Below are 24,678 nucleotides of genomic sequence, written 5' to 3' on the forward strand. Positions count from 1 at the left end.
TCCCTACTTCTGAATTTAAGAAGAAAGCCTCTTTCATCAAAGAAAACTTTGTTTTTCTCAGCTCCAATGACCAGACAGGTTACAATGGGGTCTTTGTAAGGGAAACCTCAAACCTCCTCCTCTGCTGGGCTTGTCTGCCCTCTCCTGGGGCTCTAGGCCAGTGCATAAGGGCGGGGAGAGACGCCAGAGCCTCCGAGAAGCAGCAGAGTTGGCAATGGGTACTAGGGTCGCCCAGGGCCAGTCCTAGAGCCACTGCCCCACTTGCAGTACTCAGACACGCACTGTGGGCTGGAGGAACCACAACTGGTGCTTGCCTCATTCCCACCTGCACCAGCAAAGCTTGCTCCTGACTGCCCAGGGTAGGATGAGAAAGAGAGCAAAAATGGAAAGCCTGATGCTCAGTTACCTGTTACCAGAGCTGTCTGACCCTATATGGTACAGAGTCAGGTATAGTAGTGAGGTTCCCCGGCCCTCAGGGGAAAAGGAGGAGGAAGGCAACCTGGGGCCAGAGGACCCTCACCAAAGATACTCCCAAGTGGAAGGGAATCCAGGTCCAAGAGTCCTGAGCATGCTCCGTGCCTCGCTCAAGGCACCCCCAGCTACAGAATCCCCTACTAGGCCTTCAAACAACACAAACAACACAACAACTCAAACAACACAAACATTTTTCACCACCCCCACCCCAGCTTACCTTCTTAGTGGTCTGGCTAGGCTGGAGAAGGAAGAATGGGTAGAGGGGGCAAAGGCACTTCCCGCCTCCCACACTTCACCCGTGCCCAAATTTGCACACAACTTACTTGAGCCAGGCACAGGCAGAGCCCTGAGAGCAGCAGCTGCAGCCCGAGAGCACCACGGCGGCCTGCTGTCCAGACCATGATCACAGCCCTCTGCTGCTCCCCCACCGAGCTCTGCAACCTGCAGCTGGCTTAGCACTCCAGGATCTGCCACTCGCATCAGTGGCACTTCGCTATGCGGGGGAGAAATGCACTCCCCCAACCCACCCACTCCGGGAGCAGTAGCAGCAGCAGTTGTAAAGGTGCCCAGGCAGGCCGGTAGGCGGTAGGCATAGATTCCAGCCTTTTATGAATGGCCCTGGAAGGGGCCTGGGGATTGGAGGAAAGCTGAAAGGTCGGGAGGACGGATAAATGACAACAATCCCCCTTAACCCTTTCCCTACGGCCACACAGCAGGACCTGAGGGCACAGCTCTCTGCCTCCAAGGCCCAGGTTCCAGCACAGCCCAGGGCTGACCCAAGGGCCTCCCAAAGGGTCTGTGCCCCCCATGGAGAGTAAGCACACAGTGTTTGGGAGTGGAGAGTGGTGTGTTAAGCCAAAGGGAGAGCCAGATACTAGGCCAGGTTTTTAACTTGCTTTGAGCAGGACCTGAACTTGTTTGATCAGGGTATAAAGTAGGGATTCTTTCAACAAAGGTGAGGAGGGAGGGATGGCTAAATGTGTGAGCTGAGTAGAAGTGGCCTCTGCAGGTGCTCAAGGGTCTCACCGTTACTACTGGCAGTTCATGGCACGTTTCCCTCCCAGGCCGCAGGGGATCGCAATGAATCAGCATCCACTGAAGTTCAAACTGAAAAGAAGGCAACAGTCAATTACAGTTGCTTTGGGGGACAGAGTAGGTCGTTTAAGAAAAACAGACATGGAGTCCTTCAGTGATGGGAAAGCTAACCGGAGCCTATTAAGCTCTTGCTTTCCCTTAAGCACAAATGCTCTGAGACATACTGAAGTTCTTCCTAATGCTCTCTAATCATGAGGTGTGTTTGTCTTCATTTCTGATTTACTTCAGCTTTACCATGGCAGCCCTCACCGGGATCAGATCACCAGCCCTGATCGTCTCTCTCTCTCTTCTCATCACTAACTCAAGTGGTAGACTCCATTGAAAGGAGGCTGGGAAAGAAAAACAGACTCTGCAAGTCACAAGCAAGTGTTAGAGTCTAGATTGGAACTCAGGCCTATTGAGCACCACAAGAAATACATGTTCTCAGATTTTTGGATAAGAGCTTAGAAACAGAGGGAGCCAAAGAGATAACAACCAGGAAAACCAGAAGAAAGGAAATTGAGTCCTGGAGAAAATTTACAACCTCAAGGAGACACACTCGGTAAAGTGGCCGCAGCTTAAAATAGAAAGAGAAAGGACTGAAAGTGAAGGGAATGGTGGAAAAGATCCTGGAGGGAAAAATGAAATATTTTAATTTTGCATACAAATACAAATTTCTAAGCCATTTAAATCCAATGTATCCTGACAACTTCTTATATATTAAACAAGTGTTGAGGATGGAGGTGGAGGGTAACAGGAAAGAAACAATATAAACATTGCCAAGTCCCAATCTAAAAAGAGCCTCAGATGACAAGGGGGAAAAAAGAAAAACACCGTTTTTTTTTCCACAGGAAGCCTGTGGCATCTGTCATTCCCTCTTGACAGGGAGGTTTCCTCGTAGGCATTTCAAATTGGATCCATTTTCCTCGTCAGTAGCTTCTTACAGCATTATGCCAATGTCTGGCAAACTATCCCAGTAATACACACACACACACACACACACACACACACACACACACACACACACTGTGTGTGGTGGAGGGAGGGGGGAACTGAGACAGAATATGCAGAAGTACAGGCATCCAAAGTTGAGTTTACTGAATAGAAGACTAAAACTGGAGACACTGGAAGATGAAATCCTTCCCCTTCCCAGCTACCAAGAAAAAAGGAAAAGTCAGGCAAGAGGAAGCATTCCATTGTATAAAGAGGTGGCAAGCATTAAGTGTCCACATTTCTGCACAGGCACCTCTCCCCCACATGAACAGCTGTCCTGGAGCTCACGGCATACTCCGTCACTCTCGTTTCACTCCAACTTATCTTGCTTTCTCTACAGGAAAAGCAACCGTTCATGACTTTTGTGAGGTGTGGTAAAAAAGTGAGCAGCTAAATTAAGACATATTTTACATGGAAAGTTAGACATAAATTTTGTGAGGATTATACCCATCACTAACAGTAATAAATTAACACCTTGCAAAAAAAACTATTCCCAAACTATACCATTACCTTGCAGCTAAGGTTATAACTTTTAATCAAATATTTTTTCATCTAGTGGCTTTGTTTAGTTACAAGGGATTTTGTGTTTTGTTCTAAACTGCAGTGAAAAATTTTTAAAGGAAAAATAGGACAAACTTTTCCTGAAGTTAAATTAACTTGCTGGCATTTGGAGCAGTTTCCAGATAGGTAAAGTGGGACAAAAAATGTACTGATTTGCCATAGGTCATAAAGCTAGTGAATGAGAGAACTGGCAGTCCCAAATTCCCCGACATTAAAATAAGGGTTTTCTTCTATCCAATTCGGTCCCCCCATGGAGATAGACTCCCTTCACAACAAACCATATTTTCTGAACACATAAGCAAGACATTTTCTGATTGAATGCTTGTATTTGAGATGAAAACTTTAGAAATTAAACCTGTATAACCTGTTTCCCATATCTATTACAGAAGTTCAGAACTAAACTTTGATAAGGATTCAAACTTTTCTTCATTTTATGCTTGTTGTAGAAACATCAAACATAATATTCCTTTAAAAATTGACAGCTATGCCAACATGCAATTACATATCCATGTGCAAAACAAAATACCACACAGAAAATTGTGGTTCTTTTTGTTCCATGACTGGATAAAAATGTTGTCAGACTAAATAAAGGATATCTCCCCTACTCTCAAAATATGAAAATCTCACATAATTTTATTCACTAAGCTCTTTGTGAAATGGCAACTCAGATTAAAAAGGTATCTGGGCCCGGCAGCGTGGCTTAGCAGCTAAAGTCCTCACCCTGAACGCGCAAGGATCCCATATGAGCGCCGGTTCTAATCCAGGCAGCTCCACTTCCCATCCAGCTCTCTATTTGTGGACTGGGAAAGCAGTGGAGGATGGCCCAAAGCTTTGGAACCCTGCACCCGTGTGGGATACCTGGAAGAAGTTCCTGGATCCTGGCTTCGGACCGGCATAGCATCAGCCGTTGCACTCACTTGGGGAGTGAATCATTGGACGGAAGATCTTCCTTCTGTCTCTCCTCTCTGTATATCTGACTTTCCAATAAATAAATAAAGCTTTAAAAATAAATAAAAAGGTATCTAAGACTTTTTTTTAAAAATAACATGCCTTAATCACCAAAAAGTTTTTATATATACAGCAAACCGGGAAATCTACATCCTCCTGTTTCATTATTTCACTGAAGTACTGATTGCAAATTGCAGTAATTCATTAGCCTGTTTTCTCAAAAATACAATTCACTTTGGGTGAACTGATACACCTCTTTAAAGAGGAGAGCAGCAATGTTGGCACAAGCTATTGGAGGAATAAAGTATAATCCACCTGTGAGCACAGGCTGGGTTGTTCACAGGACCTCACGGACCATGCGTTTCTGAACATATCTGTGCATCCACATCAACACCACCTACACACTGATGATCATCTATACAAAAACCAATTTTTGGCATGCAATATGAATTCCAAATTTACTAATTATTTTTGAAGGAATTTTTGGCACAGAGCCTTGGTAAAAGTCATTGTCTTTGTATTATCTACAATTCTGATTTCCACATGTTTGTCATTGTTAAACCTAGAACAATGCTTCACTTTGAGTATTTGTTGACAATGTGAGTGACAAATTTTAATTTACCCCTTAATTTAGCATTTTTTAAAGACAGAGAGCAAGGTCTTCTGTCCACTGTTTCATTCCCCAAGTGGCCACAATGGCCAGAGCTGAGCTGATCTGAAGCCAGGAGCCTCTTCTAGGTCTCCCATGTGGGTGCAGGGTCCCAAGACTTTGGGCTTTCCTTGACTGCTTTCCCAGGCAGCAAGCAGGGAGCTAGATGGGAAGCAGTGCTGCCGGATACAAACCAGTGCCCATACGGGATCCTGGCGCACATGCAGGGTAAGGACTTTAGTTGTTAAGCTACCACGCCAGGCCCAGTTAGCATTTTTTTAAAGTTTTATATATTCATCTATTTGAAATGCAGAAATACTGCCAGACAGCGAAAGAGGAAGAGATCCTCCATCTGCAGGCTCATTCCCACAGGCCCACAATAACCAGGGCTGGGCCAGAAACAAAGAACTCCTTTCTGGGTCTCCCATGTGGGTGGCAGGGACCATCGTGTGCTCCCTCCCAGGATACAAATTCAAAAGAAGCTGGCACAGATGCAGAGCTGCAACTCTATCCCAGGCATTTAGATATGGGAGTCAGGCATCCCAAGCAGAGACTATCCTTTAGGCCAAAACACCTGCTCCAATCAGATCTTCTGAAGTCCAGTGGAAATCTTCCAGGAAAATTGAAGATACTTCCTTGCTTCAAAAAGGTTCTCATGTGTAAGAATTAGAGAGAAATCAGTTTAATCCACCAAGTAAAATATGAAACATACTAGCAAAATTCATTCTCAACTGAAAAATGTATTTATCTTCAAGGAAAACTGATATAAGATACCTTACTTTTATTCATATTTGATACTACAGTATGATTTCTACTCTTGAATTATGCACTTAAGAAATTTAAGGCTCAATTCTATATATTTTTTGAAGATTTGCTTGAAAGGAAGAGTTGGAGAATAGAAGAGAGCGGTCTTTCATCCACTGGTTCACTCCATAAACAGCTACAAGCACCAGGGCCAGGCCAGGCCAAAGCCAAAAGCATTAATTGGGTCTCCCACAAGTGTACAAGAGTCCAAGTACTTGTGCCATATTCTGCTGCTTTTCCAAGCACATTATCAGAGAGCAGGATAGGAAATGCAGCAGCTGAGAAATGAGCCAGCATCCATTCGGGACGTCAGCACCATGGGAAGCAGAGTATCACTTTGCCACAATACCAGCCCACTCTGTACACTTAAAAAGGGTGAGTTCTATTCATCTTGATAAGAAACAGCCTGATACCCACAAAAAGACCTGCTGACTCATGACTGTGGGTTGGCTTAGTCCAGCCCTTGTAGCCTTTGTGTCCATCTGGGAAGTGAATCAGTAGATGGAAGATTTCTTTCTAATCTCCATCTCCTCTTCCTTCCCTACCAAATAATTGATTTTTAAAAAAAAGCTAAAATATTAGCACGATTTTCCCAACCCATCTCCATTGTGTTAACTATCCAGTTCCATCATTTACTTCTCTCCATCTCATTCCACCCACACGGATTTCCACGAAGTCCTCAAACAGCACACAACACCCTGCCAGCGCCTTTTCACTCTATGGTCCTCCTCACTGGAATCCTCCTCCCCAGACAGTCACGTACTAATCCTCTCAACTGCTTTGTGTCTCTGCTACAAGGTTTTCTTCTGAAAGAGACCCTCTTTCCAGATACAATTTTCTGTCTCATTTTCCCTTAGTTTATCACCACTTGGAAGATCATACATTTACCTAGTTTATTCCTCATTTCCATAGGCTCTATTGGCACATTAACTTAAAATTTCTCTTAAATTTCTTAAATTACTTAAATTTAACTTAAATACCATCTCTTTGGGCTGATGTTTGGCCAAGCAGTGAAGCCTCCTATCAGGACACATCAAAGTGCCTGGTTTCAAGTCCTGGACCTCATTTTAATTTTGTTAATGCAGGTTCAAATAGCACCAATGATGGCTCGAGTTTTGGGTCCATGCCACCCACATAGGAGACCTCAATTGAGCTCCAGGCTCCTAGTTTCAGCCTGGCATAGATCCAGTCATTGCTGATATTTGGGGAGTGAACCAGTAGATGGAAGATATTTATGTAATCTGTAATCTCTTTGTCACTCTTTCAAATAAAACTTTTTAAAATTATTCACTATGATACATAGATAATGTATTTATTCATTTACTACTTTAAGGTAAAAATTTATAAAAGGTGTACATGCTTAAATTAGTGGACAATATGTTAGATATCATGTATGACAAATACATTCCTTAAATCACTAAAAACATAATATTCCTATAATGTGTCTCAACCTGTTAATTTCCCCCCATTTTATCATTCATGGAATTTTGATTGTTTTACTGCTTTGAGGCTCAGATAATTCAATTCTCTAGAGTAAAGGACAATTAGTTTTCCTGGGAACAGTTTAGCTGTGCTCCTATTTTCTAAGATTCTCATGAAAATAAACAGAGTAATACACTTGAGGTATAGAACTGCAAGTATTGACTCTAAGTTTGTTTCGTGTTGGTCTTGGCATATGCGTAGGTTCAGGAAAACCACATAAAATGTTATCCTGCCTCAAATAAGCTCAAACTGCTAGTGTACATCCCTGAAGATGAAGAAAGGCTAACTTTGTTTTCTAATAGAGCTGTTTCAAATAACTCTCCCAGGCAATCATGCTGACAGCAAACAATAAAGAATATGTCATAAAATAACATTTTATGGTAGTCTGCCAAGAAGCTGAGCTTTGCAGCGGGATAAATGGCCCCATCCTGAAATATGAGCACAAAGAAGAATAGGAAATTTGGGATTTATTGCTTTAAAATCAAACTAACAATGTATTACAGCAGTACATTGGGAAAAAATATAATGTGCTATGAGCCCACTAAATAACCATGAATGATGAGAAGGTATTTGAGTTGTAGTCACATAAACAGCTATATCACAAACCTTATGAAAATCTCCTGAAATTAGCTTACTTGCAGATTTAGAAAAAGGAGAGGGACAAAAGATAAGATAGGCAGGGGAGAGGCATGGACAAGTATGCTATAAGTGAGTTCTTCTAGCATTAGTGATCCAGCAAATGCCATTTTTAATTTTTTTTTTTTAACTTTTGGTTCCTAAAGTTTTTGACACCTGATGATACCATCAGAAGTTACTTTTGTTCTTGACATATTTACTAAAGCAAAGCAAAGGTTAACCTTATAAACAATATTTGATTATTGTAAGACATGAAGGAGTAGGAGGAATACATGCAGAAAAATAGAAAAATATACTGTTCCTTATACTTTGTACTGCCTCTTATGCCATTTTTTACTTTTTATCTATAAGGTAGAGACAGAATAGATAGACACAGAGAGATGTTTCACCACTGATTAACTCTTCAAATGCTTACAAGAGCCAAGGCTGGACAAGGCAGAAACCTGAAGCCAAAAACCGAATCCTGGTCTCCCAAATGGATGGCAGAAATCAAAGTACTAGAATTACCAGCTGCTGCTTCCCAGGCTACATACGCATTAGCGAAAAGCCAAAACGAAAGCACAGCCAGGTTTTAAATTCCAGAGCTTAGACACAGGATGCAAGCATCCCAAGTACGGCATAACCCCATCTGCACAAAATACTACACTACTATTTAATTTTCATTAACGTTCATTACATAGTAATAGTGAAAAGTTACTGTCTCCAAATTAAGAAAATTGAAACTATCTGCATACTTCTTCTCACAACGCCCATGTCACACCTCTTCATTGAGACCTCTAGTAATCACCAACATGTTCAAATTTCAGCCAAGTATATAAGGAGTCCATGGCTACAAGCAATAAAATCAAAATGAGACCATGGGGATTAGTGGTAGACAACTGGACTGTGTAGATGTAAGTATTCTGTTTTGAAAGTAAAGAGCAGGTCAGGCTCTAAATAGCCTAACTGTCAAAACACCAGTTAAGAGGCCCATGTCATTCACTCACTCACCCACACACACATTAAATCGCTCTAGTTCAATTCCTGGCTCCAGCTCCTGGCTCCATCTTCTCCCCCATAAAGACTCCCGGAAATAACAGGTGATGACTCAAATGGTTGGCTTCCTGTCATCCACATTGAAAACCAGGTTCTAATTTCTGGCTCCTGTCTTCAGCACTGCTCATTTTGAGCATTTGAGAAGTAAATCAACTAATGGGAGTTCTGTCTTTCTGGATTTGTTCTCTCCAAATCAACTAGCCTTTTTTCCCCCCAAAAGAAATTGCCACTTAAAAAGAGAAAAGTGAAGAGCAGTGTGAAAAGACAAGGCATGAAAGCAGAAGAATCGAAATTCAGGTGCTTCAAAAAGTTCATGGAAAGTAAAAGGTAAGTTGATTTAAATGCAAGAAAAAACATTTTTAATTTATGCAGTTTTCTCATAATAGGCATTTTCCCTAACTTTCTGAAGATCCCTCAACACACACAGATATTCCCTGTGCCTGGTCACTGGGCCCTGTCTTTTCCTGGACAACTTGCACTCAGCCAGCATTTCTCTCCAACAGCACATTCCTCAGGAAACATCCTTGACCTCCACACTCACACCTCCTTAGCCTGATCTGAAGAGCCTTTCCAGGTACATCTATGACACTCAGCACTTTTCACAGTCACTCTTTATCATGTTATATTTGACTGCTTACTTATCTCATAATCCTATATTTAGCAGGCAGAAGACAACAAAGTCTGATGTGTCTGCTTTTGTATATCTGGTACATAGGCACCCAATCAGTTTGCTAAGGTAAAGACCAGGTAGGATTCCTGTCTAAGGACATTGTCTGACACTGGACAATCTTCCTTGCTTTCATAATATTGTATTGCAAAACAGATCATGACAAATTTATGCAAATCCAAATGCCTTCCAAAGTAAGAACATAATGAAAGATTCCTTAGTGGAATTGATTTTTCTTTTCCTTAGAGAAAGTTAGTTGTCATAGCAGATAGTATGGTAAATTACCAATAGTAAGCTAGCACTGTTTCCTATGAGTCACATCCTCCAAGATCAGCTCTAGAGCAGAGAAATGCAAATAACCCCATCTGTACTTGCTATTTAACAAAAATGCTGCACGGGCAAGTAAGCTAATGGGAAGAAAGAATTTTGAACATTCTTAATTGATGTATTAAAGGTATTAAGATCGTTTCTTTAAAACCTAAATGAGCCTTTCTTACATTTTCCTGTTTCTTTGTCTGAAATAAGAAACATTGATAAATGAATTTGGGAGTGAAGTTTGACCTGACATGGTGACTTTCAGTCTTTGAATATAAGCAGAGATCTTTTGGCCTATGACCTTGATCTAATTTAGTTATCATAATCCTGACCATCACCATCATATATTATGGAACAATAGATTTAGGCTCAAACATATTTCTGAGTCTTGATACAACAGTCAGAATTCAGTCTGAAAGAAGAAATCTGTGAATACTTATTTTATGTATTATTGGCTATAGTTTTTCAACTTTGAAAAGATCCCTAGGGGATCAGAATAAAACCAACTCCAGATTCTAGGTCCCTTTCTACACAGGGTGGAGAAAGGTAACCGCTACAAACTCATCTCCACCGTGATGTGAAATTAGATTTGCAAAAAAACCTAAGATCAGCCATGGCATTACTAGTAAGAATATTACATAATGAATATTAAGACTTGTGTTTAACACTTTGGCAATCACATCATCTAGCAGCACTCAGCATTTGAAATTTGAAGACTTTAAACATCTTAAGGTCAGTGAATAAATTTGTAAAATATTTGACCAATGTTGATTACTGTGGAAATGTAACCTTTTCCCAGTCACTCATGAACCAGAAATGACACATATATTACAGAACGTCAGTTTTGTCCAAAAACTTCTCTAGCATCACTGCAAATCTTGCTACACAAAATTTCAAGATGGCACAACAGTGGTCCCGTCAGCTTTCAAACCCAGCCACTTGAGGCGTGACAACTTATTACATGAAGAAATGCTTTCACAAGAGTCTACAAGCCAAAAAATAATGTGGCAGTTACAAATTGCTTCCTATCCATCACAGAATATAGAAATTTCACAGTACCCTTCACACTAATCACAATTCTTCTCTTGAAAACACATTGAACAATTCCATTACTTTTCTTTTGGAGAAGAGCACAGAAACAATTCAAAATTATTGTATCACTTCTGCTACGCTCCATGATGTGGATTCTGTGACTAGAATTTAACATCATACTGGAAGGGAAGGGAGAAAAGAAACAAAGAGGAGAGAAGACAGTTGGCATGTCTTTTACTTATTGAACACCAAGTTCTATAACTGCCCCAAAAGAATATTTGTACCCTACTGCATGATTCCTGTCATATATTATAAAAACATTTCTTTTTTAAAGAATTGTTCCAAGAGAATACAACAAGCCAAAAGGAGAGAACCGTATGGTGGAAGTTGAAAATTACTGTGTCAAATAGAATTCCTTAGCTTTGTATCCATGGATCTTTATAGCAAAGTTCCTTCTATAAGAAATAAACTTCCATTACCTGTATAGGTTTCATTCTTATTGATCAGTTATCATATGGCTTCCTAACCTCATCTATTACCATTCTGCCCTTAGCATTCCTCACTCCCTCCCACAGTAACACTTACCTAAGCATTCATCTCCAGTCCATCTCTAGAATTTTAAACACGACCTATTTATTTCATCTTTTTCCTTTTATGATCTTTTCTTCAGTTAGAATACACTTTCTCTTTTGCCAATTTGAATTTTTCCATGTCAAAGCTCATTACTTCCAAGAATGGAATTAATCACTAACAGAGTCCACCTCTAAACCTTGCTTTGACTATTCTGATTAGTTACACAAATACATTGTAAATCAATATGTGCTTCCTTATAAGTTTCCTCAAAGGGATTTGGAGCATCCCAAGGTGTGGGTGAAGGTATGAAACACTTTCCAAGTATACCTTATGTTCCTCAGAAACCAGGACCCATTCACATCCCATTTGCTACATGTCATGTCCAAAGTGGGAACTGAAAAGCTTTTGAATAAGTGAAAATTTTTAAAACGAGTAACTATTGTTTCAGACATTCAGATGGTTATCAAAGATGTTTGAATTTTAGGAATCTAGTTTTGTGCCAACATGTGTGGTCTTATACTTACTGGAACAGAAACTTGGGGATTATCTGCAAGTTTTCCCAGCACAGCAAAGCCATCGACATTGATTTGGCTCCTCGGTTTAATAGGTAAAGATTCAATCTTGATGCAGTCAACAAAGAGAGTAGCACTACTGCTTTCCACACCAATCATGACTTTGTGCCACTGGGAATCGAACAAGGAGGGCAATTTTGAAAAAGCTGCTGTTTGGAGGCTTCCATCAAGTCCCTTATAAGAAAATGCAACAGATTTTGTTTGGCCATTAATCTTCACACCAACTTGCTCCTTCCCCGAGGAATCTTGAATCTGCCAAATGTTCCAGTTCTTTTCAAGTGTGCTTCCAGTCATCCGGAAAGTAGTTAGAAACGAGTATTCTTCAGGCAGTCCACTGGGATATAAATGCCTTAGGAAAACAGTAAACAGAAATCTTGTTTTCTGTACTCATCTCCCCCTCCCTCGACCTTTTGTTATTTTAGATTCTAGACCTACAGCGGCTACAGTGTGAAAATCTATGTACCATTTGTTCTTTCATGACTAATCATACAAACCTTCACAGTTCATTGGTGTACTTTAATGCTCCATCTTAAAATACACATTTTTGAAACTCCTCCTTCATAGCTGAGGAAGGTTCCCCAAGGCCACACATAACCCCATCAATGTTACTATTTATACTCCCCAAAGAGCTACTGTTCAGCAATCCTATCTCAGCCAAAAAATACATTTCTGCAAAGGTCTTGGCAATATTTCTTTCACAAGGAAGACAGGAGATCATTTGCAATCCAAATACATTCTACCAGCTTATAAAACCATTTTTAATTTTAATATAACAAGTTACTTTTTACTCCATAATTACTGCAGTACTCCATGCCATGATTATGTCTCAGATTCCCATAAATACATTGAGAATTACTACGCATCACTGTACAGACTATTTAGAAACGTCTTCAGATTGAAGGTGTTTGCCTTTCCCAGAAAGTTGTTACATTAAGATGGCAGTCATTTGCTTGCCACTAAATTACAACAATGCAAAGTGACCAGTTCTTTTCTAATCTAAATTCTTCAATTTTCCAAGTAAAGCTTTATCGTTGCTACCTCTGTTAAGTGGCAGTGCAGCAAGGTCCACAAGACATCTCCTGCCTGTATAGAACCCATCATCTGGAGCTGAACCTCTGTTGACAATTGTTAAATGCTGAAGACTGAACTTTAAAAATCAAGACATTTTAAATGTAAACATCTTCCAAGAACTTGAAAGCTATATTCTTTATCCTCTTATATTCATAAAAAAAAAAAAACCCTGAACAAGGAGGCTAGGAAAACTAAATGCCAAGAGTTGTGTTTGCCAAATAGTTAAATTTGATATCCATAAGAACCAGGACACTCCATCTCAAATAATCTTTTTCCAGATTAAGCTCTTCTTCTATAACAACCTTCCGATGAATAGTAAAGAGAAAGTCAAGAATATCTAAATTAAAGTAATATTGACCTATTTGTTATAAACTAAAAAACAATAACATACAAATTTATTGATTGGCGTAACTGCTGTTGCCATCTACGTACTGTGGGACTCTCCACTCCAGAAAACTCCTTAGTTTCAAGGATACTTAGCAATGAGTTTAACTATTCAATTTGCTAAGACATTCTATCTTTACTTTGGTTTTAGCTATGGACCTTTATAACATGACCAAGTTTTAACTCATTTTTCTGCAAATTTTTTTTTTCAGACTTTAAATAAACTTGATCAGCTAGCTCAATAAGTTTCATTGCTTTGTCTTTTTTGTAAGGGTAAGAAAGAGGTAAAACTTCATCTCAGTACTCTCCTTGATTGGCCTTTTAGCCACTATTCTAGATGACAAGTTTGTATTTATGGTATTGGATGAATTTCTTTATCAAGGAACATTTTTAGATGGTCACTGGTGACACATTTTTAGTTTCAAAGTTTACAGTTAACATCTGTCAAATGTGTTGCAAGTTTTAACAAATACTTTTAATATTAATTGCAGCTAAAAAAATGTGCAAGTTACTGGCCCATTTTCTAGAATCAAGCTGTCTACCAAATAATTGCAAATATTTGTTTAAATATTAATTCTATTTTTCTATTGATTAATCATTTCCTTTGAGTTTCTCTTTAGAATTATTAACCAGAACATCTAGAAAAGAAACTAAAGTTTTCTAGTGACAATATACTGCCTGTTGTGTAACTGTAAAAGCTCAACAAGGTTTGCACACCTCATGTAAGTGACTTAAATGTAGGATTGTGGATATAGTTTTGAAGCTCTACTCAAAAGATAATATTCAGAAAGTATTTAAATTATATTCTTTAGATCATTTTAACTATATCCAAGTTTAAATTTTTAACCTTTGTTCATAATGATTGTCTGAGCATGTGGTTTTTGTGAAAGAAAATTGAATAATTTGTGTTACCTTCAAGGATTGTTTTTCTAGCCTTAAAAGTTCTCCTGTTACTTGCATATTGATGGATGTACTGGTCAAAACTGTTGAAATTAGAATCCCTCCAAAAGACAGATCTACTTTGTTTTTATTATAGAAGTCCCAATAACATGTTTAGGCCACCCTTATATATAGATACATTATATAAATGAGGGTTCTCTCCCACTTCGCTTCATTCAGCTGACTCAATTTGGGAAATATGTTAAAGGTGGTATAGAACTTCTCTATTTACCTCTGATTTTAATTATGTAATGCCAAGAACTACAAATGTAAAAATTGAAAGAGGGGGCCTGGTATGATGGCTCAATTGGCTAATCCTCTCTTTGTAAGCACAAGAATCTCGTATGGATGACAGTTTGTATCCGGTATCCTCTACTTTCCATCGGCTCCCTGCTTATGGCCTGGGAAAGCAGTAGAGGATGGCCCAAAGTCTTGGGACCCTGCAGCCATGTGGGAGACCTGGGAAGAAGCTCCAATCTCCTGGCTTTGGATCAGTTCGGCTCTGGCCATTGAGGCTATTTGAGGGGAGAATTAACAAATTAAAGATCTTTCTGTCTCTGCTTCTCTCTGTAAATTTGCCTTTGCAATAAAAATAAGTAAATCTAAAAAAAAAATACTGAAAAAGTGATGCATGTGGGATTAACTCAAAGATTACCTTATTTACAGGCATATTGTTAAACCAAGAGTATGTCTTTCTCTTCCTACATATTATGTGTGCATCTGCACACAGAGGACATAAATTTTCTATAGACTTTGAGGAAATGCTTATTTCAAAAATGTCACTGAAATGGGACTAAAAGGTAAATTCATCTTAGTGCAAAAATTTTTTGAAATCCAAGCATGTGAGCACAAAAGCTACAGCACAAGTTCACTGAAACATATTACAAAAAAACATTGTTTCAAGCTTTTTGTAAATCAAAAGAAACTTTACAATTACATTTTCCTTTAACTTTTTAAAGTACTTTTGAAATGTGTATGTGCAATTACTATTAAAATTATATTCATCATTGAGATTAGGTTAGCAACAGTCTACCAATGTGTAAAAAGATAAATCATTTTACTGTTCACAAAACATGTTGTGAAATATTCCTAGAGTCACTTATCACTTTCACAGGTCCAGTTTATAATACAGGCATTCCTATGGTCTTTTTGAACATTTGAGGTTCTATACTTGCTGTTATGATCTGTACATGATAAATCATATATGCTCCTAAGCTTAAAAAGTCGGCAATGTGAAAAAGAAGTCGGCAATGTGAAGGATTTATTTCATTATGTTACAATCTGCAGAGTACCTTAAATGTAGAGCTGCAGGGTTTGAATAAAAGCTTAAAAAGTCTTTGGATTTGAAATATTTCTTCTTGAATTCAACAGAAAGAAAATCAAAGATTTTAAGAAAAAGTTTACATGTTATAAGTAGATACAAAGAAGGTGAAGCCATCATGCCTAAGATAAAGAAAAAGTCACACCAAAAAAAATATATTTTTCAAAAATGAAGACTGGAAAGAAGGTGAGATAGAGTGAAGGAGAGAGGAAGGAACTCTCTACATTCTTAAAACTATATCTATGAACTATATTTAGTCTACACTCTTTGTATTTTTCTGTCAATATTAATAATGTATTAAAAATTAAAATGAATTGTGACTGTCACATTCATTTCAAAGGCCACGATCATCTCTCGCGAGGAGCTCCTGTGAATAGTCTCCACTGTCTCAGAGCCTGTATTCTCTAGCACAGAAGGTCTCTTAAAATAATTTTCTACTCAGTGTGTGGCCTGAGAGCAACTGCCACCAGACTTTTGAAAAGCAAGAATCCACAAGTAGCAAAGACTGTTTGCATTCAAGTGAAGAGCACAGAAAGGAAAACACCCAACACCACCATGTCCCACACCTCCAGCTCTGCTCACTCGCTCTCTTCCTCTAGTTTTTGCAAGAAGCAGAGGGAGTGAGGGAGTTGCTTGAACCATTCCCTGCTGCTTCCCGAGGTGTGCATCAGCAACAATCTAGAGTCCAGAGCAAGAGCAGCAGATCAAATCCAGGAACTCCAGTTAACCAGTACCTTAACTGTTAAGTCAAATGCCCTCTTTGTCTTTTATTTTAAAAGATTCATTTTATTTTTATTAAATATTTTATCTTTTAAAGGCAGATTTAGAGAGAAAGGCAGATACAGAGAGAAAGATCTTCTATCCAATGGTTCACTCCAAGTGATCACAATGGCCAGAGATAAGCCAATCTGAAGACAGGAGCCAAGAACTTCCTCTGGGTCTCCCATGCAGGTACAGGGTCCCAAAGCTTTTGGCCATCCTCCACTGCTTCCCCAGGCCACAGGCAGGAGCTGGATGGGAGGTGGAGCAGCCGGGACATGAACAAGCGACTCATATTTATTCCTGGCACATACAAGGCAAGGATTTGGCCACTAAGCTATTACACCAGGCCCCTTCCCTCCATTTTTCTTTTTTAGGTCTTTCTCTTTTCTCTTTCTTCTAATTTCCTTTTCCTTTTCTCATGTTTTAATAAACTTTCACAGGATAATAGGAGCTTTGGCCTTTGTGGGAGCAGGCAGTCCAAGAGACAGTGAATATGAGAGATCAGCTATTGCTATGCAAAATACTTAATGCCATGTCCATGAATTTACAGAACAGAAAAGATGAGGCTATTGGGCCTCAAACTAGCAAATGTCTAAACTTATTGATGACATTCCTGTCATTCAAAAACAGAAAAGTAGATCACTCCTGGGATACTGTTGTCAGGCCTAATATTTTATTAAAGAACAAAAACATTACGTTTATCTAAAACCACAAAGAATTCTGCATATAAAAAAATAAGCAAAAAAGTCAATATAGCTATTTTCATGCTCATAGTCTTTCAAAATGTGAGTAATTTTCCAGAACCAGTATCAACTAATAGTTAGAATCAGGATCTGAGACCATTCTGCCCAAGTTTCATTGCACCCAACAGGTTCCAGTCCTATGATTTATGTAAGTAAATTAAACCTTTGGGACTCTGCTTCCTCCCGCATAAAATAAGGATAATAATTTCCCCAAAACACGAGGTTATGGTGATAATAAGAAATATTAGTAAGCTTAAAGAATTCATACAGTGTATTGCCTAGTCTAAAAGTGTAATATGTTCAAAGTGCAAATTTATATCTGGACTGTGGCCATACTCTGCGAATTTGAGCAACTTCAACATTTTGATAAATATTTTGCTTCTAGAATTCTTTCACTAATCATTACTTTTTTACCTTAACTTGGATGCTAATCCTAAACTTCTTATGCATATATCACAGGAAGCTGAATTTTTTGAATGATAAAATAGTCATGATAACACACATAAGACATAGTTGATGTAAACGTTAAACCATCGAAGTTTGATTTACAGTGATGGCATGACTCAGCACCTACAAGTACACTAAAATATCCTGGTTATAAATAAAGGAATGAAAGACTTAGTTTCAGAGGAGGATATCAGTGAATTGTATGAGAAGTTATTATCAATACCCTTGCTTCTGGTATCACTATCTTAGCTTTACTTTTCTTTGGTGTCTGCCAGAAAACAAGCACTGGATATGTATTTCTGTTTCAGCACCAGAACACTTGAACAGCACCATTGTGAGTTTTCTAACCACTCCAGGGCTCCTAGTTAAATTTATGCTTAACCCCTGGCACTTTTCACAGAGGGTCCTTTCAGTCAAAACCAGACAAATTATGGAAGAACTGAAAGCAAAGCAGTAAGAACGTGTCTTGAATCAATGTGCAATAGTCTCACTCATGTTTTCTTATAACCTCAAATGGAAAGTAAATTACATGCCGAGAACATAAAGAACAGCATTGAGGCTCTACAGCTAGGAAAATGAATACATTCCTGCATTTTTTAAAAATCACAATCCAAGAAACACTGAGCATGAGAAAATTTCTTGACCCCAGATAGTTGTCCATTTGAAAAAGGTTTTTGAAGCAGATGATTAAATATTTTTCATAGATTACCTGGTTGGAATCCTGAAATCTACATTATTTCCCAACTTGTAAGCAACTTGTAATGTAGTTGATCCCTCTACTCTCTGGATAGTTCTTTGAGATGCTGCTTTATCTATTTGGAACTGAGAAATCAGGTCAAACCCTAAAGAAAAGAAATATAAAAGAAGTCCCAAGGTGGAATTGGTTTTATTATTTTCTACAACTTTATGAAAGAACATATTAGGTTTACAGAAGGTGTTTTTAGTATGTGTTTTACTTGCCAGGTAAGTCATCTTGGCCATTCCTGATCTTTGGACACAGTTCACCTCCACCATTAGAATTTGAATTGACAGGGAATCCTGCGAACGAAGTAACATGTCATCCTGCTTCATACAATACTGGGATGACAGGATAACACAATAATACACAGATTAGCAACTATTTAAAACACAGCTTTACATCAGATAGCTTATAAGCAGTACATTTGGATTTAACACTATGCCTCTATTTTTTTCAGATTCAGCTCATCTTCGACTAGATACAAGTACAAAGCTGCTTTTAGAACATGTGTTGGGAAAAATACTCCTTGAGGAGGTAAGAGATGTATTCCTTTCGAAACCAGATCTGAATAATGTCCTGAATGACACAGGATTAGAAGCCTGTTTGAGGAATATTTTCTAGCCCAAACCACAAGAAGTTATTCAAACACCACAAATCCTTAAACCAGCTCAATGGGGCTTCTAGAGAGCAAAATTCTTAGGAATTTTGGCCAAATAGATTCATTGACACTAGACCAAACAAAGAATGTACTTAATGTTGTTAATTCACTCTGAGAGTAAATAATCCCACTAACATTTTTTCTAGCTCTCTAGAATTAGAAAGAATGAGAATTAAATAATCATAAAAAAAAAAACTCTCAGTATGATGAAAAATCGTAGTACCCTAGTCATCCTAGTATCCTCAGTATGATCGATTGGGAACTCCTTACACATTAGGAAGTTTCTAGGGAAGAAGACTTTCTTTGCTACCAGAGAAGGCTTCGTGTAACTGTCCAAATGCACTGCTTTCTGACACTCAATGTTAAAGACTTCCTAGACTCCAGAAAGTCTTTTCCAGATACAAGATTTGGCCCTGCCATCATGGTGCATACTCTTTACATCTCCACTGACTCCAGACCATCGGAGACCATCCACTCATCCATCCATCCAGCATTTACCAATTGCTATATGAACCAGCCATTGTGCTAAACACTGGAACAAATCAATCAGTTAACAATAATCACAACCCAGGACCTCCTTTCCCATACTCAGCATCAAACTCAGAAAACCAATCATGGTGTATTCACACAGCCCAGGGCAGAAATGAAGAGCGAGCATGTGGAGGGCTGTGAAGGACTCTTCACCTAGCCACAGCCCGTCTCGCCATTTCTGGAAACTAGGAATATTTTGGAATCTGGAAATTCTGGCCCTTACTTGGCCGACGCTTGACAGCTGCAGATGCCCATGGTCCCAGGAAACTGCATACAAAGAAGAAAGCTGGAACTGTCCTGAAGACAGAAGAAAAAGTGATTTGGGAAAGATTTTTTCAGCTGGCAGGAACTTTCATATTTTTATCAAATCCCCCTATCTCTAAAATCTTTACTTTTGAAGTGTTAAAGATATTTCATGAACTTTCCATTTCCACTTTCCACCGTCTCTAATGGGTTATCAACTTCACTTTCTCTGTATCCACCCATATTATTTTTTTCCTCTTCATTGTCCATTTTATCTTAGATTTTTTCCTTTCATTTCCTATTGCTGTCTCCCTCCCTTTTCCTCTTCTCCTTTCTCTGTGTATCACGTATCATGCTTGCTCTGTCTCTCATCTGTCTCTTTCTCTGCTCTCACCAAATTTCATCTCTTTACTCCAAGTCACCACAGAATTTTGGTTCTGAAAGCCTGCATATTTATCTCTCCCCCACTAATCCCAAAGGCATGGTCTTACCAGCAGCTCTTCATCTTCCCAGCTGTTTTCCAAGTGCCAATGGAAGAAAGGGTAGGAGGGGAGTCACTGCTCCCCAAGACCCCTTTACCGTCACCCTAGGTTAGTGAGTTCTGGATCAGCCCTTGTCCTTCCTGCCCCTGTGAGGGCTGAATGCAAAGGGAGTGTTCCAGAGGCATCCAGGAACACTTTAAACGGGAGCAGAGGAAAGGGGTGGGAAGAGGCAGCTTTGCAAGCCCAAACCTAGGCAGGGGTGTGTCCTCAAGGCTAACAAGGTTATATTGAAGGAGGGATCAACAGGGCAAAGTTTGTTGAGAGGAAAAAAATTAAATCAGGATGTGGGAAAAATTATGAGAAAGATCCAGGCATGCTGTGATAGGAATACACTGGGAGCTTTCAGAGGAGCTATAGGAACACAGAGAACACTTTCAGAACTGCTATAGGAACACAACTGTGAAGTCTTGGGAGTGCAAAGGTTCCAGTTAGCAATGGCCATGGGTTTGCAGAGACAGGGAAAGTCAAAGGATCCTTGATGCCCACCTAACCTAGGTTTGAATCTGTATTTGCTCTGAAGTAGACCACCTGTATGTCTTCGAGCACATTAGTTAGCATCTAGCTCAGTTACCTTAATTGTAAAACAGGTTGAAAGTTACTTACACAAAAACAACTGTTTAGAGAATTCAGGTGGCCTAAGATGATGTTACACTAATAGTCATTTTTTGCCATTGTCAGTCATTGCTTCAAATACTTCATTATATGCTTCCCTCTGTTGAAACTATTTAATGTCTGGTGACATTTAATTCTTGGGGTAACAGAGTAAAATCATCCTCACTCTTCCTATTAAAAACAGACACCAGAAAATGAAATAACTTGCCCAAAGTTGCTGTTACTCAACACATATTAGTTCTCTCTCCTTAATGTCTGGAAATTCTGACAAAATGTTAACATCAAATCCCCTTGGTACTTGCTCCTTCTTAAACTCAGATGCTCAGAGTTGAGCAGAATATATCTGGAGATAAGCTGCAGATTTCCCTGCATAAACAAGTGGAAAGCAAGTCATAACTGTCACAGACCTGAAAAGATACATTTCATTAGATCCACTGTGACACATGCCCATGCTCTTCCCCCTAAGTCCCGATCATCTTGGGAGAAGACCCACAAGGCCTCAGGTACACATCCACTCTGGAGAGCCCATGTCTATCATCACGACATGAGTCTAGCAAACTGTTGGGGATAGGACTGAACCACTGATACAAGTCATAGTGTCCAGGACAGGCTAAATTTCAGATAGAAATTTGTTTCCTTTTAATGTCTATTTTCATGAGTATGTTAATTACAAATCATTGCTTATTTTGCTTTAGATAAATAGAAGTTTCTTCCTCTTTTGCTTCCATTAGCCCTCTGGAGAGATTAGCCAGATGAAGTAGAATCACATGGATCATTGTCCCCTTCGCCTATATTTCTGTACTCACAACCCACCTCTTGGTACCTTGTCTGCCCCTCCCAATGGGATATCTAATTCTATATTTTGCTTGGGCTGTCCACAGGTCCTGTCACTGTTCTATCAAGATTCTCATTTGGGGGGCCAGCAATCTGGCATAGCAGGTTAAGCAAAGTGACCACATATAATATCCGTATCACATTTGAACACAGGCACAAGTCCTTGCTGCTCCAGTCCCAACCCAGCTCCCCAAAAACGTTCCTAGAAAAACAGAGAGAGGACACTAGCACCTGCCACCCATGTGGGAGAGCCAGTGGAATCCCTTACTTCCGGCTCTTACAGTCATTTGCAGAGTGAATCAGCAAATGTAAGCTGGCTTGCACTCCTGCTCTTTCTCCACCCACCCCTCTCCAAAACTCTGCCTTGCAAACAAGATAAATCATTTTTTTAAATGAAAGATTCCTATTCCTTAGGACAGCTGTCCTGAATCAATGATAGAATCACAAATGGCCAGAACCTAGCTTCAGTATTTTAGTCAGGGCTTAAGTAAAGGAGCAATTTATTCACCTCGGTGGAGATTGTACAACTAAAAACCTTCCTGAGATTCTGAAGTCACATGAGGTAAGCCAACCTAGATACAATAGAAAACACATTCTCCTCTCCTGCTGCTTCCTCTGATAAGAAGGTACATTTTCCTGTCCAATTATGTGATTTAGAGATGTCTTCTCTACACTTGCCCTTACCCTTTTCCCCTCCTTTACAAAGAAAAGGGAATTAAAATATGTATTTTGACTTAAAAAAAAATCAGAATACATGCAAAGGGGTCTTCAGCAAATGGCTCATGGAAAACAAGTATTACAGAAAAAAATTATTTCAAAAAAAATGTTACCAGAATTAACTTTTAATTTTTCCAAGAATGTTTTAAAGCTTTGCTTATAAAGTTGTTTGGCTTCCTTCCAATTTTTTGATTTCATGAAAGAAAAGCAAACAAAGGACTTACTGAGAATGTGCTTATGAATCCAGAGGTAGACAACATATATACAATCCTCAATGATACTTTGTTCTCATTTTGCATTAGTCATATTTCCTAACATGGCATATAAGTGTCACAGAGAACAAATCCTACAATATCCCAGTCTGAGTCAAGTGGTACCCCAAAGTCATCACCATTTAAACTGACTTTTAACATTGTTCTTCCCTTTTTCCTGACAGTTTTGCTCTGAAAGAGAAAAAACATGTGGAAATAAAATATGATCTATCGTAACTCTAAATTCACTAAGTACTTTGATATTCAAAGTGATTTATACATGCAAATATCTTTTAAATTATACTTTCACCCCTCTCTTCCCTACCTCAATATGCACATCATTCTATACATTTTACATGCACTCTAATATACCCACTCTTTGAGAATACTTTTTTTCAATTTAATCATCCCAATGATCTTTCATGATCATCTATTCTCCTTTGTTTATCTAATCATTTAACATTTGTGGAATAACTACTTGTCCCTAGTATGTGCTAGGGGTTGAGAAAACGAAAGGCATTCTTAAGTGAATTCTTGCTTTGAGGAAGTTCATATTCTACCAGACAATAAAAATAAAAATACTGTGAGTATAAAAGCTGTGGTATTTGCTTATTTCAGCACATCCCATAACTGTACTGATACTGCAGACAAAAACTGGGCCCCTGCTTACCTCCTCCCCACTGCTGCCCATGGAGCTTAAAAACTGTGGAGACTGTCTCTAAGCATATTTATACACAAAGTGATCCCAGTTGGAACATTAAGAAAATATATAAGAGGAGGTAAAAACGTGTGCTGCCAAAATAAAAAAAACTACAGTGTATATAGAAGCTGATCTAGATTGAGGGGCTGGAGCAGGCTGCTCTGGAGTGATGGGTTGTATTGCACACCACATGAGAAATGAGACCTGATAAGGCAAATGGGGAGAGGAGTGGGGTGCAAGGAGAACAATCTGGTCTGAACTTGTGCCGAGAGCAAATGGTGATGTCACCTTCTGACAAGTGGGAATACCATGGGGAGGAGCTAGGTAAGGCACCTGGAGCAGCCCTGAGTCAGGACTTTATTCTGGCTATTACAGAGACAAGTTTGAAGCCAACACCAACTTGTTCAGAAACAGCTTTAGAAAGATTGACCCATGTTTTTTGAAGGATAGATGGAGTAAATTTAACCAATAAATTTTCCGACATGCTTTGGAAACAAACCTTCAGAAACACCTAACCATGAGAATGGAATGTGCTCATTTTAGTGTTGGTGACCAACTCAGTAAGTCAATTCCAGGACCAGCTGATGAATTACAACTCAGGATTCAAAGAAAAAAGATGAATTGTGATCAGTAGGCATTAGAAATGCAAAGAAACATCTTTCCTTTTAATTTCTGGTATGGGGCACAACAATCGGGATACCCTATAAATCCAGAGTAGTAGGACAAGTTTCTTAGCTTTAACAACTGTGTTTTTCAAATGTCCTTTTGAAGTAGCCACAAACTGATGTTAAAGATGTCATGACTCCTGTATTTAGTTTATATATCAGAATAATAAAGAAAAGGCATTGTAAAAGCTAGCTACCTAATGTCTCCAGTTTTGAATTGCATTCCCTCAAAATGCATAGGGCTGCATTCAGTTGTTTGGGGATACTACAAATTAGCCACAGCTAGAGTCCAAGATTTATCACGGAAATTTCTAGCCAAGTGGTTGATTAACAATCAGGGTTGCTAAAACTGAGACTCACAATTTTGCACTGGGTTCAGCTTAGCTTCACTGTAATGAAACGTCAAAGATCTATTTTTAATCTGCTTACTTTTGTAATTGTAGCCTAATCATCCATGGAAAGCAAATCAAGCCCCACAGTGAAAGCCATCTCTCTGAAACCACTCACAAATGTGCTCTCCCTATGAAACATTAATACAAAAACCATCTGACTTCACATCAGCCTTCAACACCCAGGCCTTTCAGCATATTATTTCTGCTTCCTCTAAAATATGAGCGTTTCCATTTCCCCAAAGAGGAAAAGAAATCAGTTCCCCTCCACAGCACACGTGCTTCCAGGAGCGTTTGATATATTTGCTGCCTTGC

At 39.1% G+C, this 24,678-nt stretch overlaps 1 protein-coding gene across 1 annotated transcript in view; it reads right to left on the bottom strand.

The window, feature by feature from the left end:
* COL9A1 (collagen type IX alpha 1 chain) overlaps positions 1-20,158 on the bottom strand; it is a 93,002-nt gene extending 72,844 nt beyond the window's left edge. Inside the window, exons 1-7 of the mRNA XM_040983043.1 lie at positions 20,145-20,158; positions 19,634-19,707; positions 18,443-18,520; positions 18,192-18,324; positions 11,768-12,164; positions 1,501-1,581; positions 692-712 (exon numbers count right to left, since the gene is read on the bottom strand). Coding sequence (XP_040838977.1) covers positions 692-712; positions 1,501-1,581; positions 11,768-12,164; positions 18,192-18,324; positions 18,443-18,520; positions 19,634-19,707; positions 20,145-20,158 — 798 coding nt within the window. The remainder of the gene's footprint in view (positions 1-691; positions 713-1,500; positions 1,582-11,767; positions 12,165-18,191; positions 18,325-18,442; positions 18,521-19,633; positions 19,708-20,144) is intronic.
* Positions 20,159-24,678: the final 4,520 nt, after the last annotated feature.

The sequence above is a fragment of the Ochotona curzoniae genome, unplaced genomic scaffold (assembly GCF_017591425.1).
Source record: "Ochotona curzoniae isolate NIBS_2020 unplaced genomic scaffold, NIBS_Ocur_1.0 contig_3819, whole genome shotgun sequence".
NCBI classification, from domain to species: Eukaryota; Metazoa; Chordata; class Mammalia; order Lagomorpha; family Ochotonidae; genus Ochotona; species Ochotona curzoniae.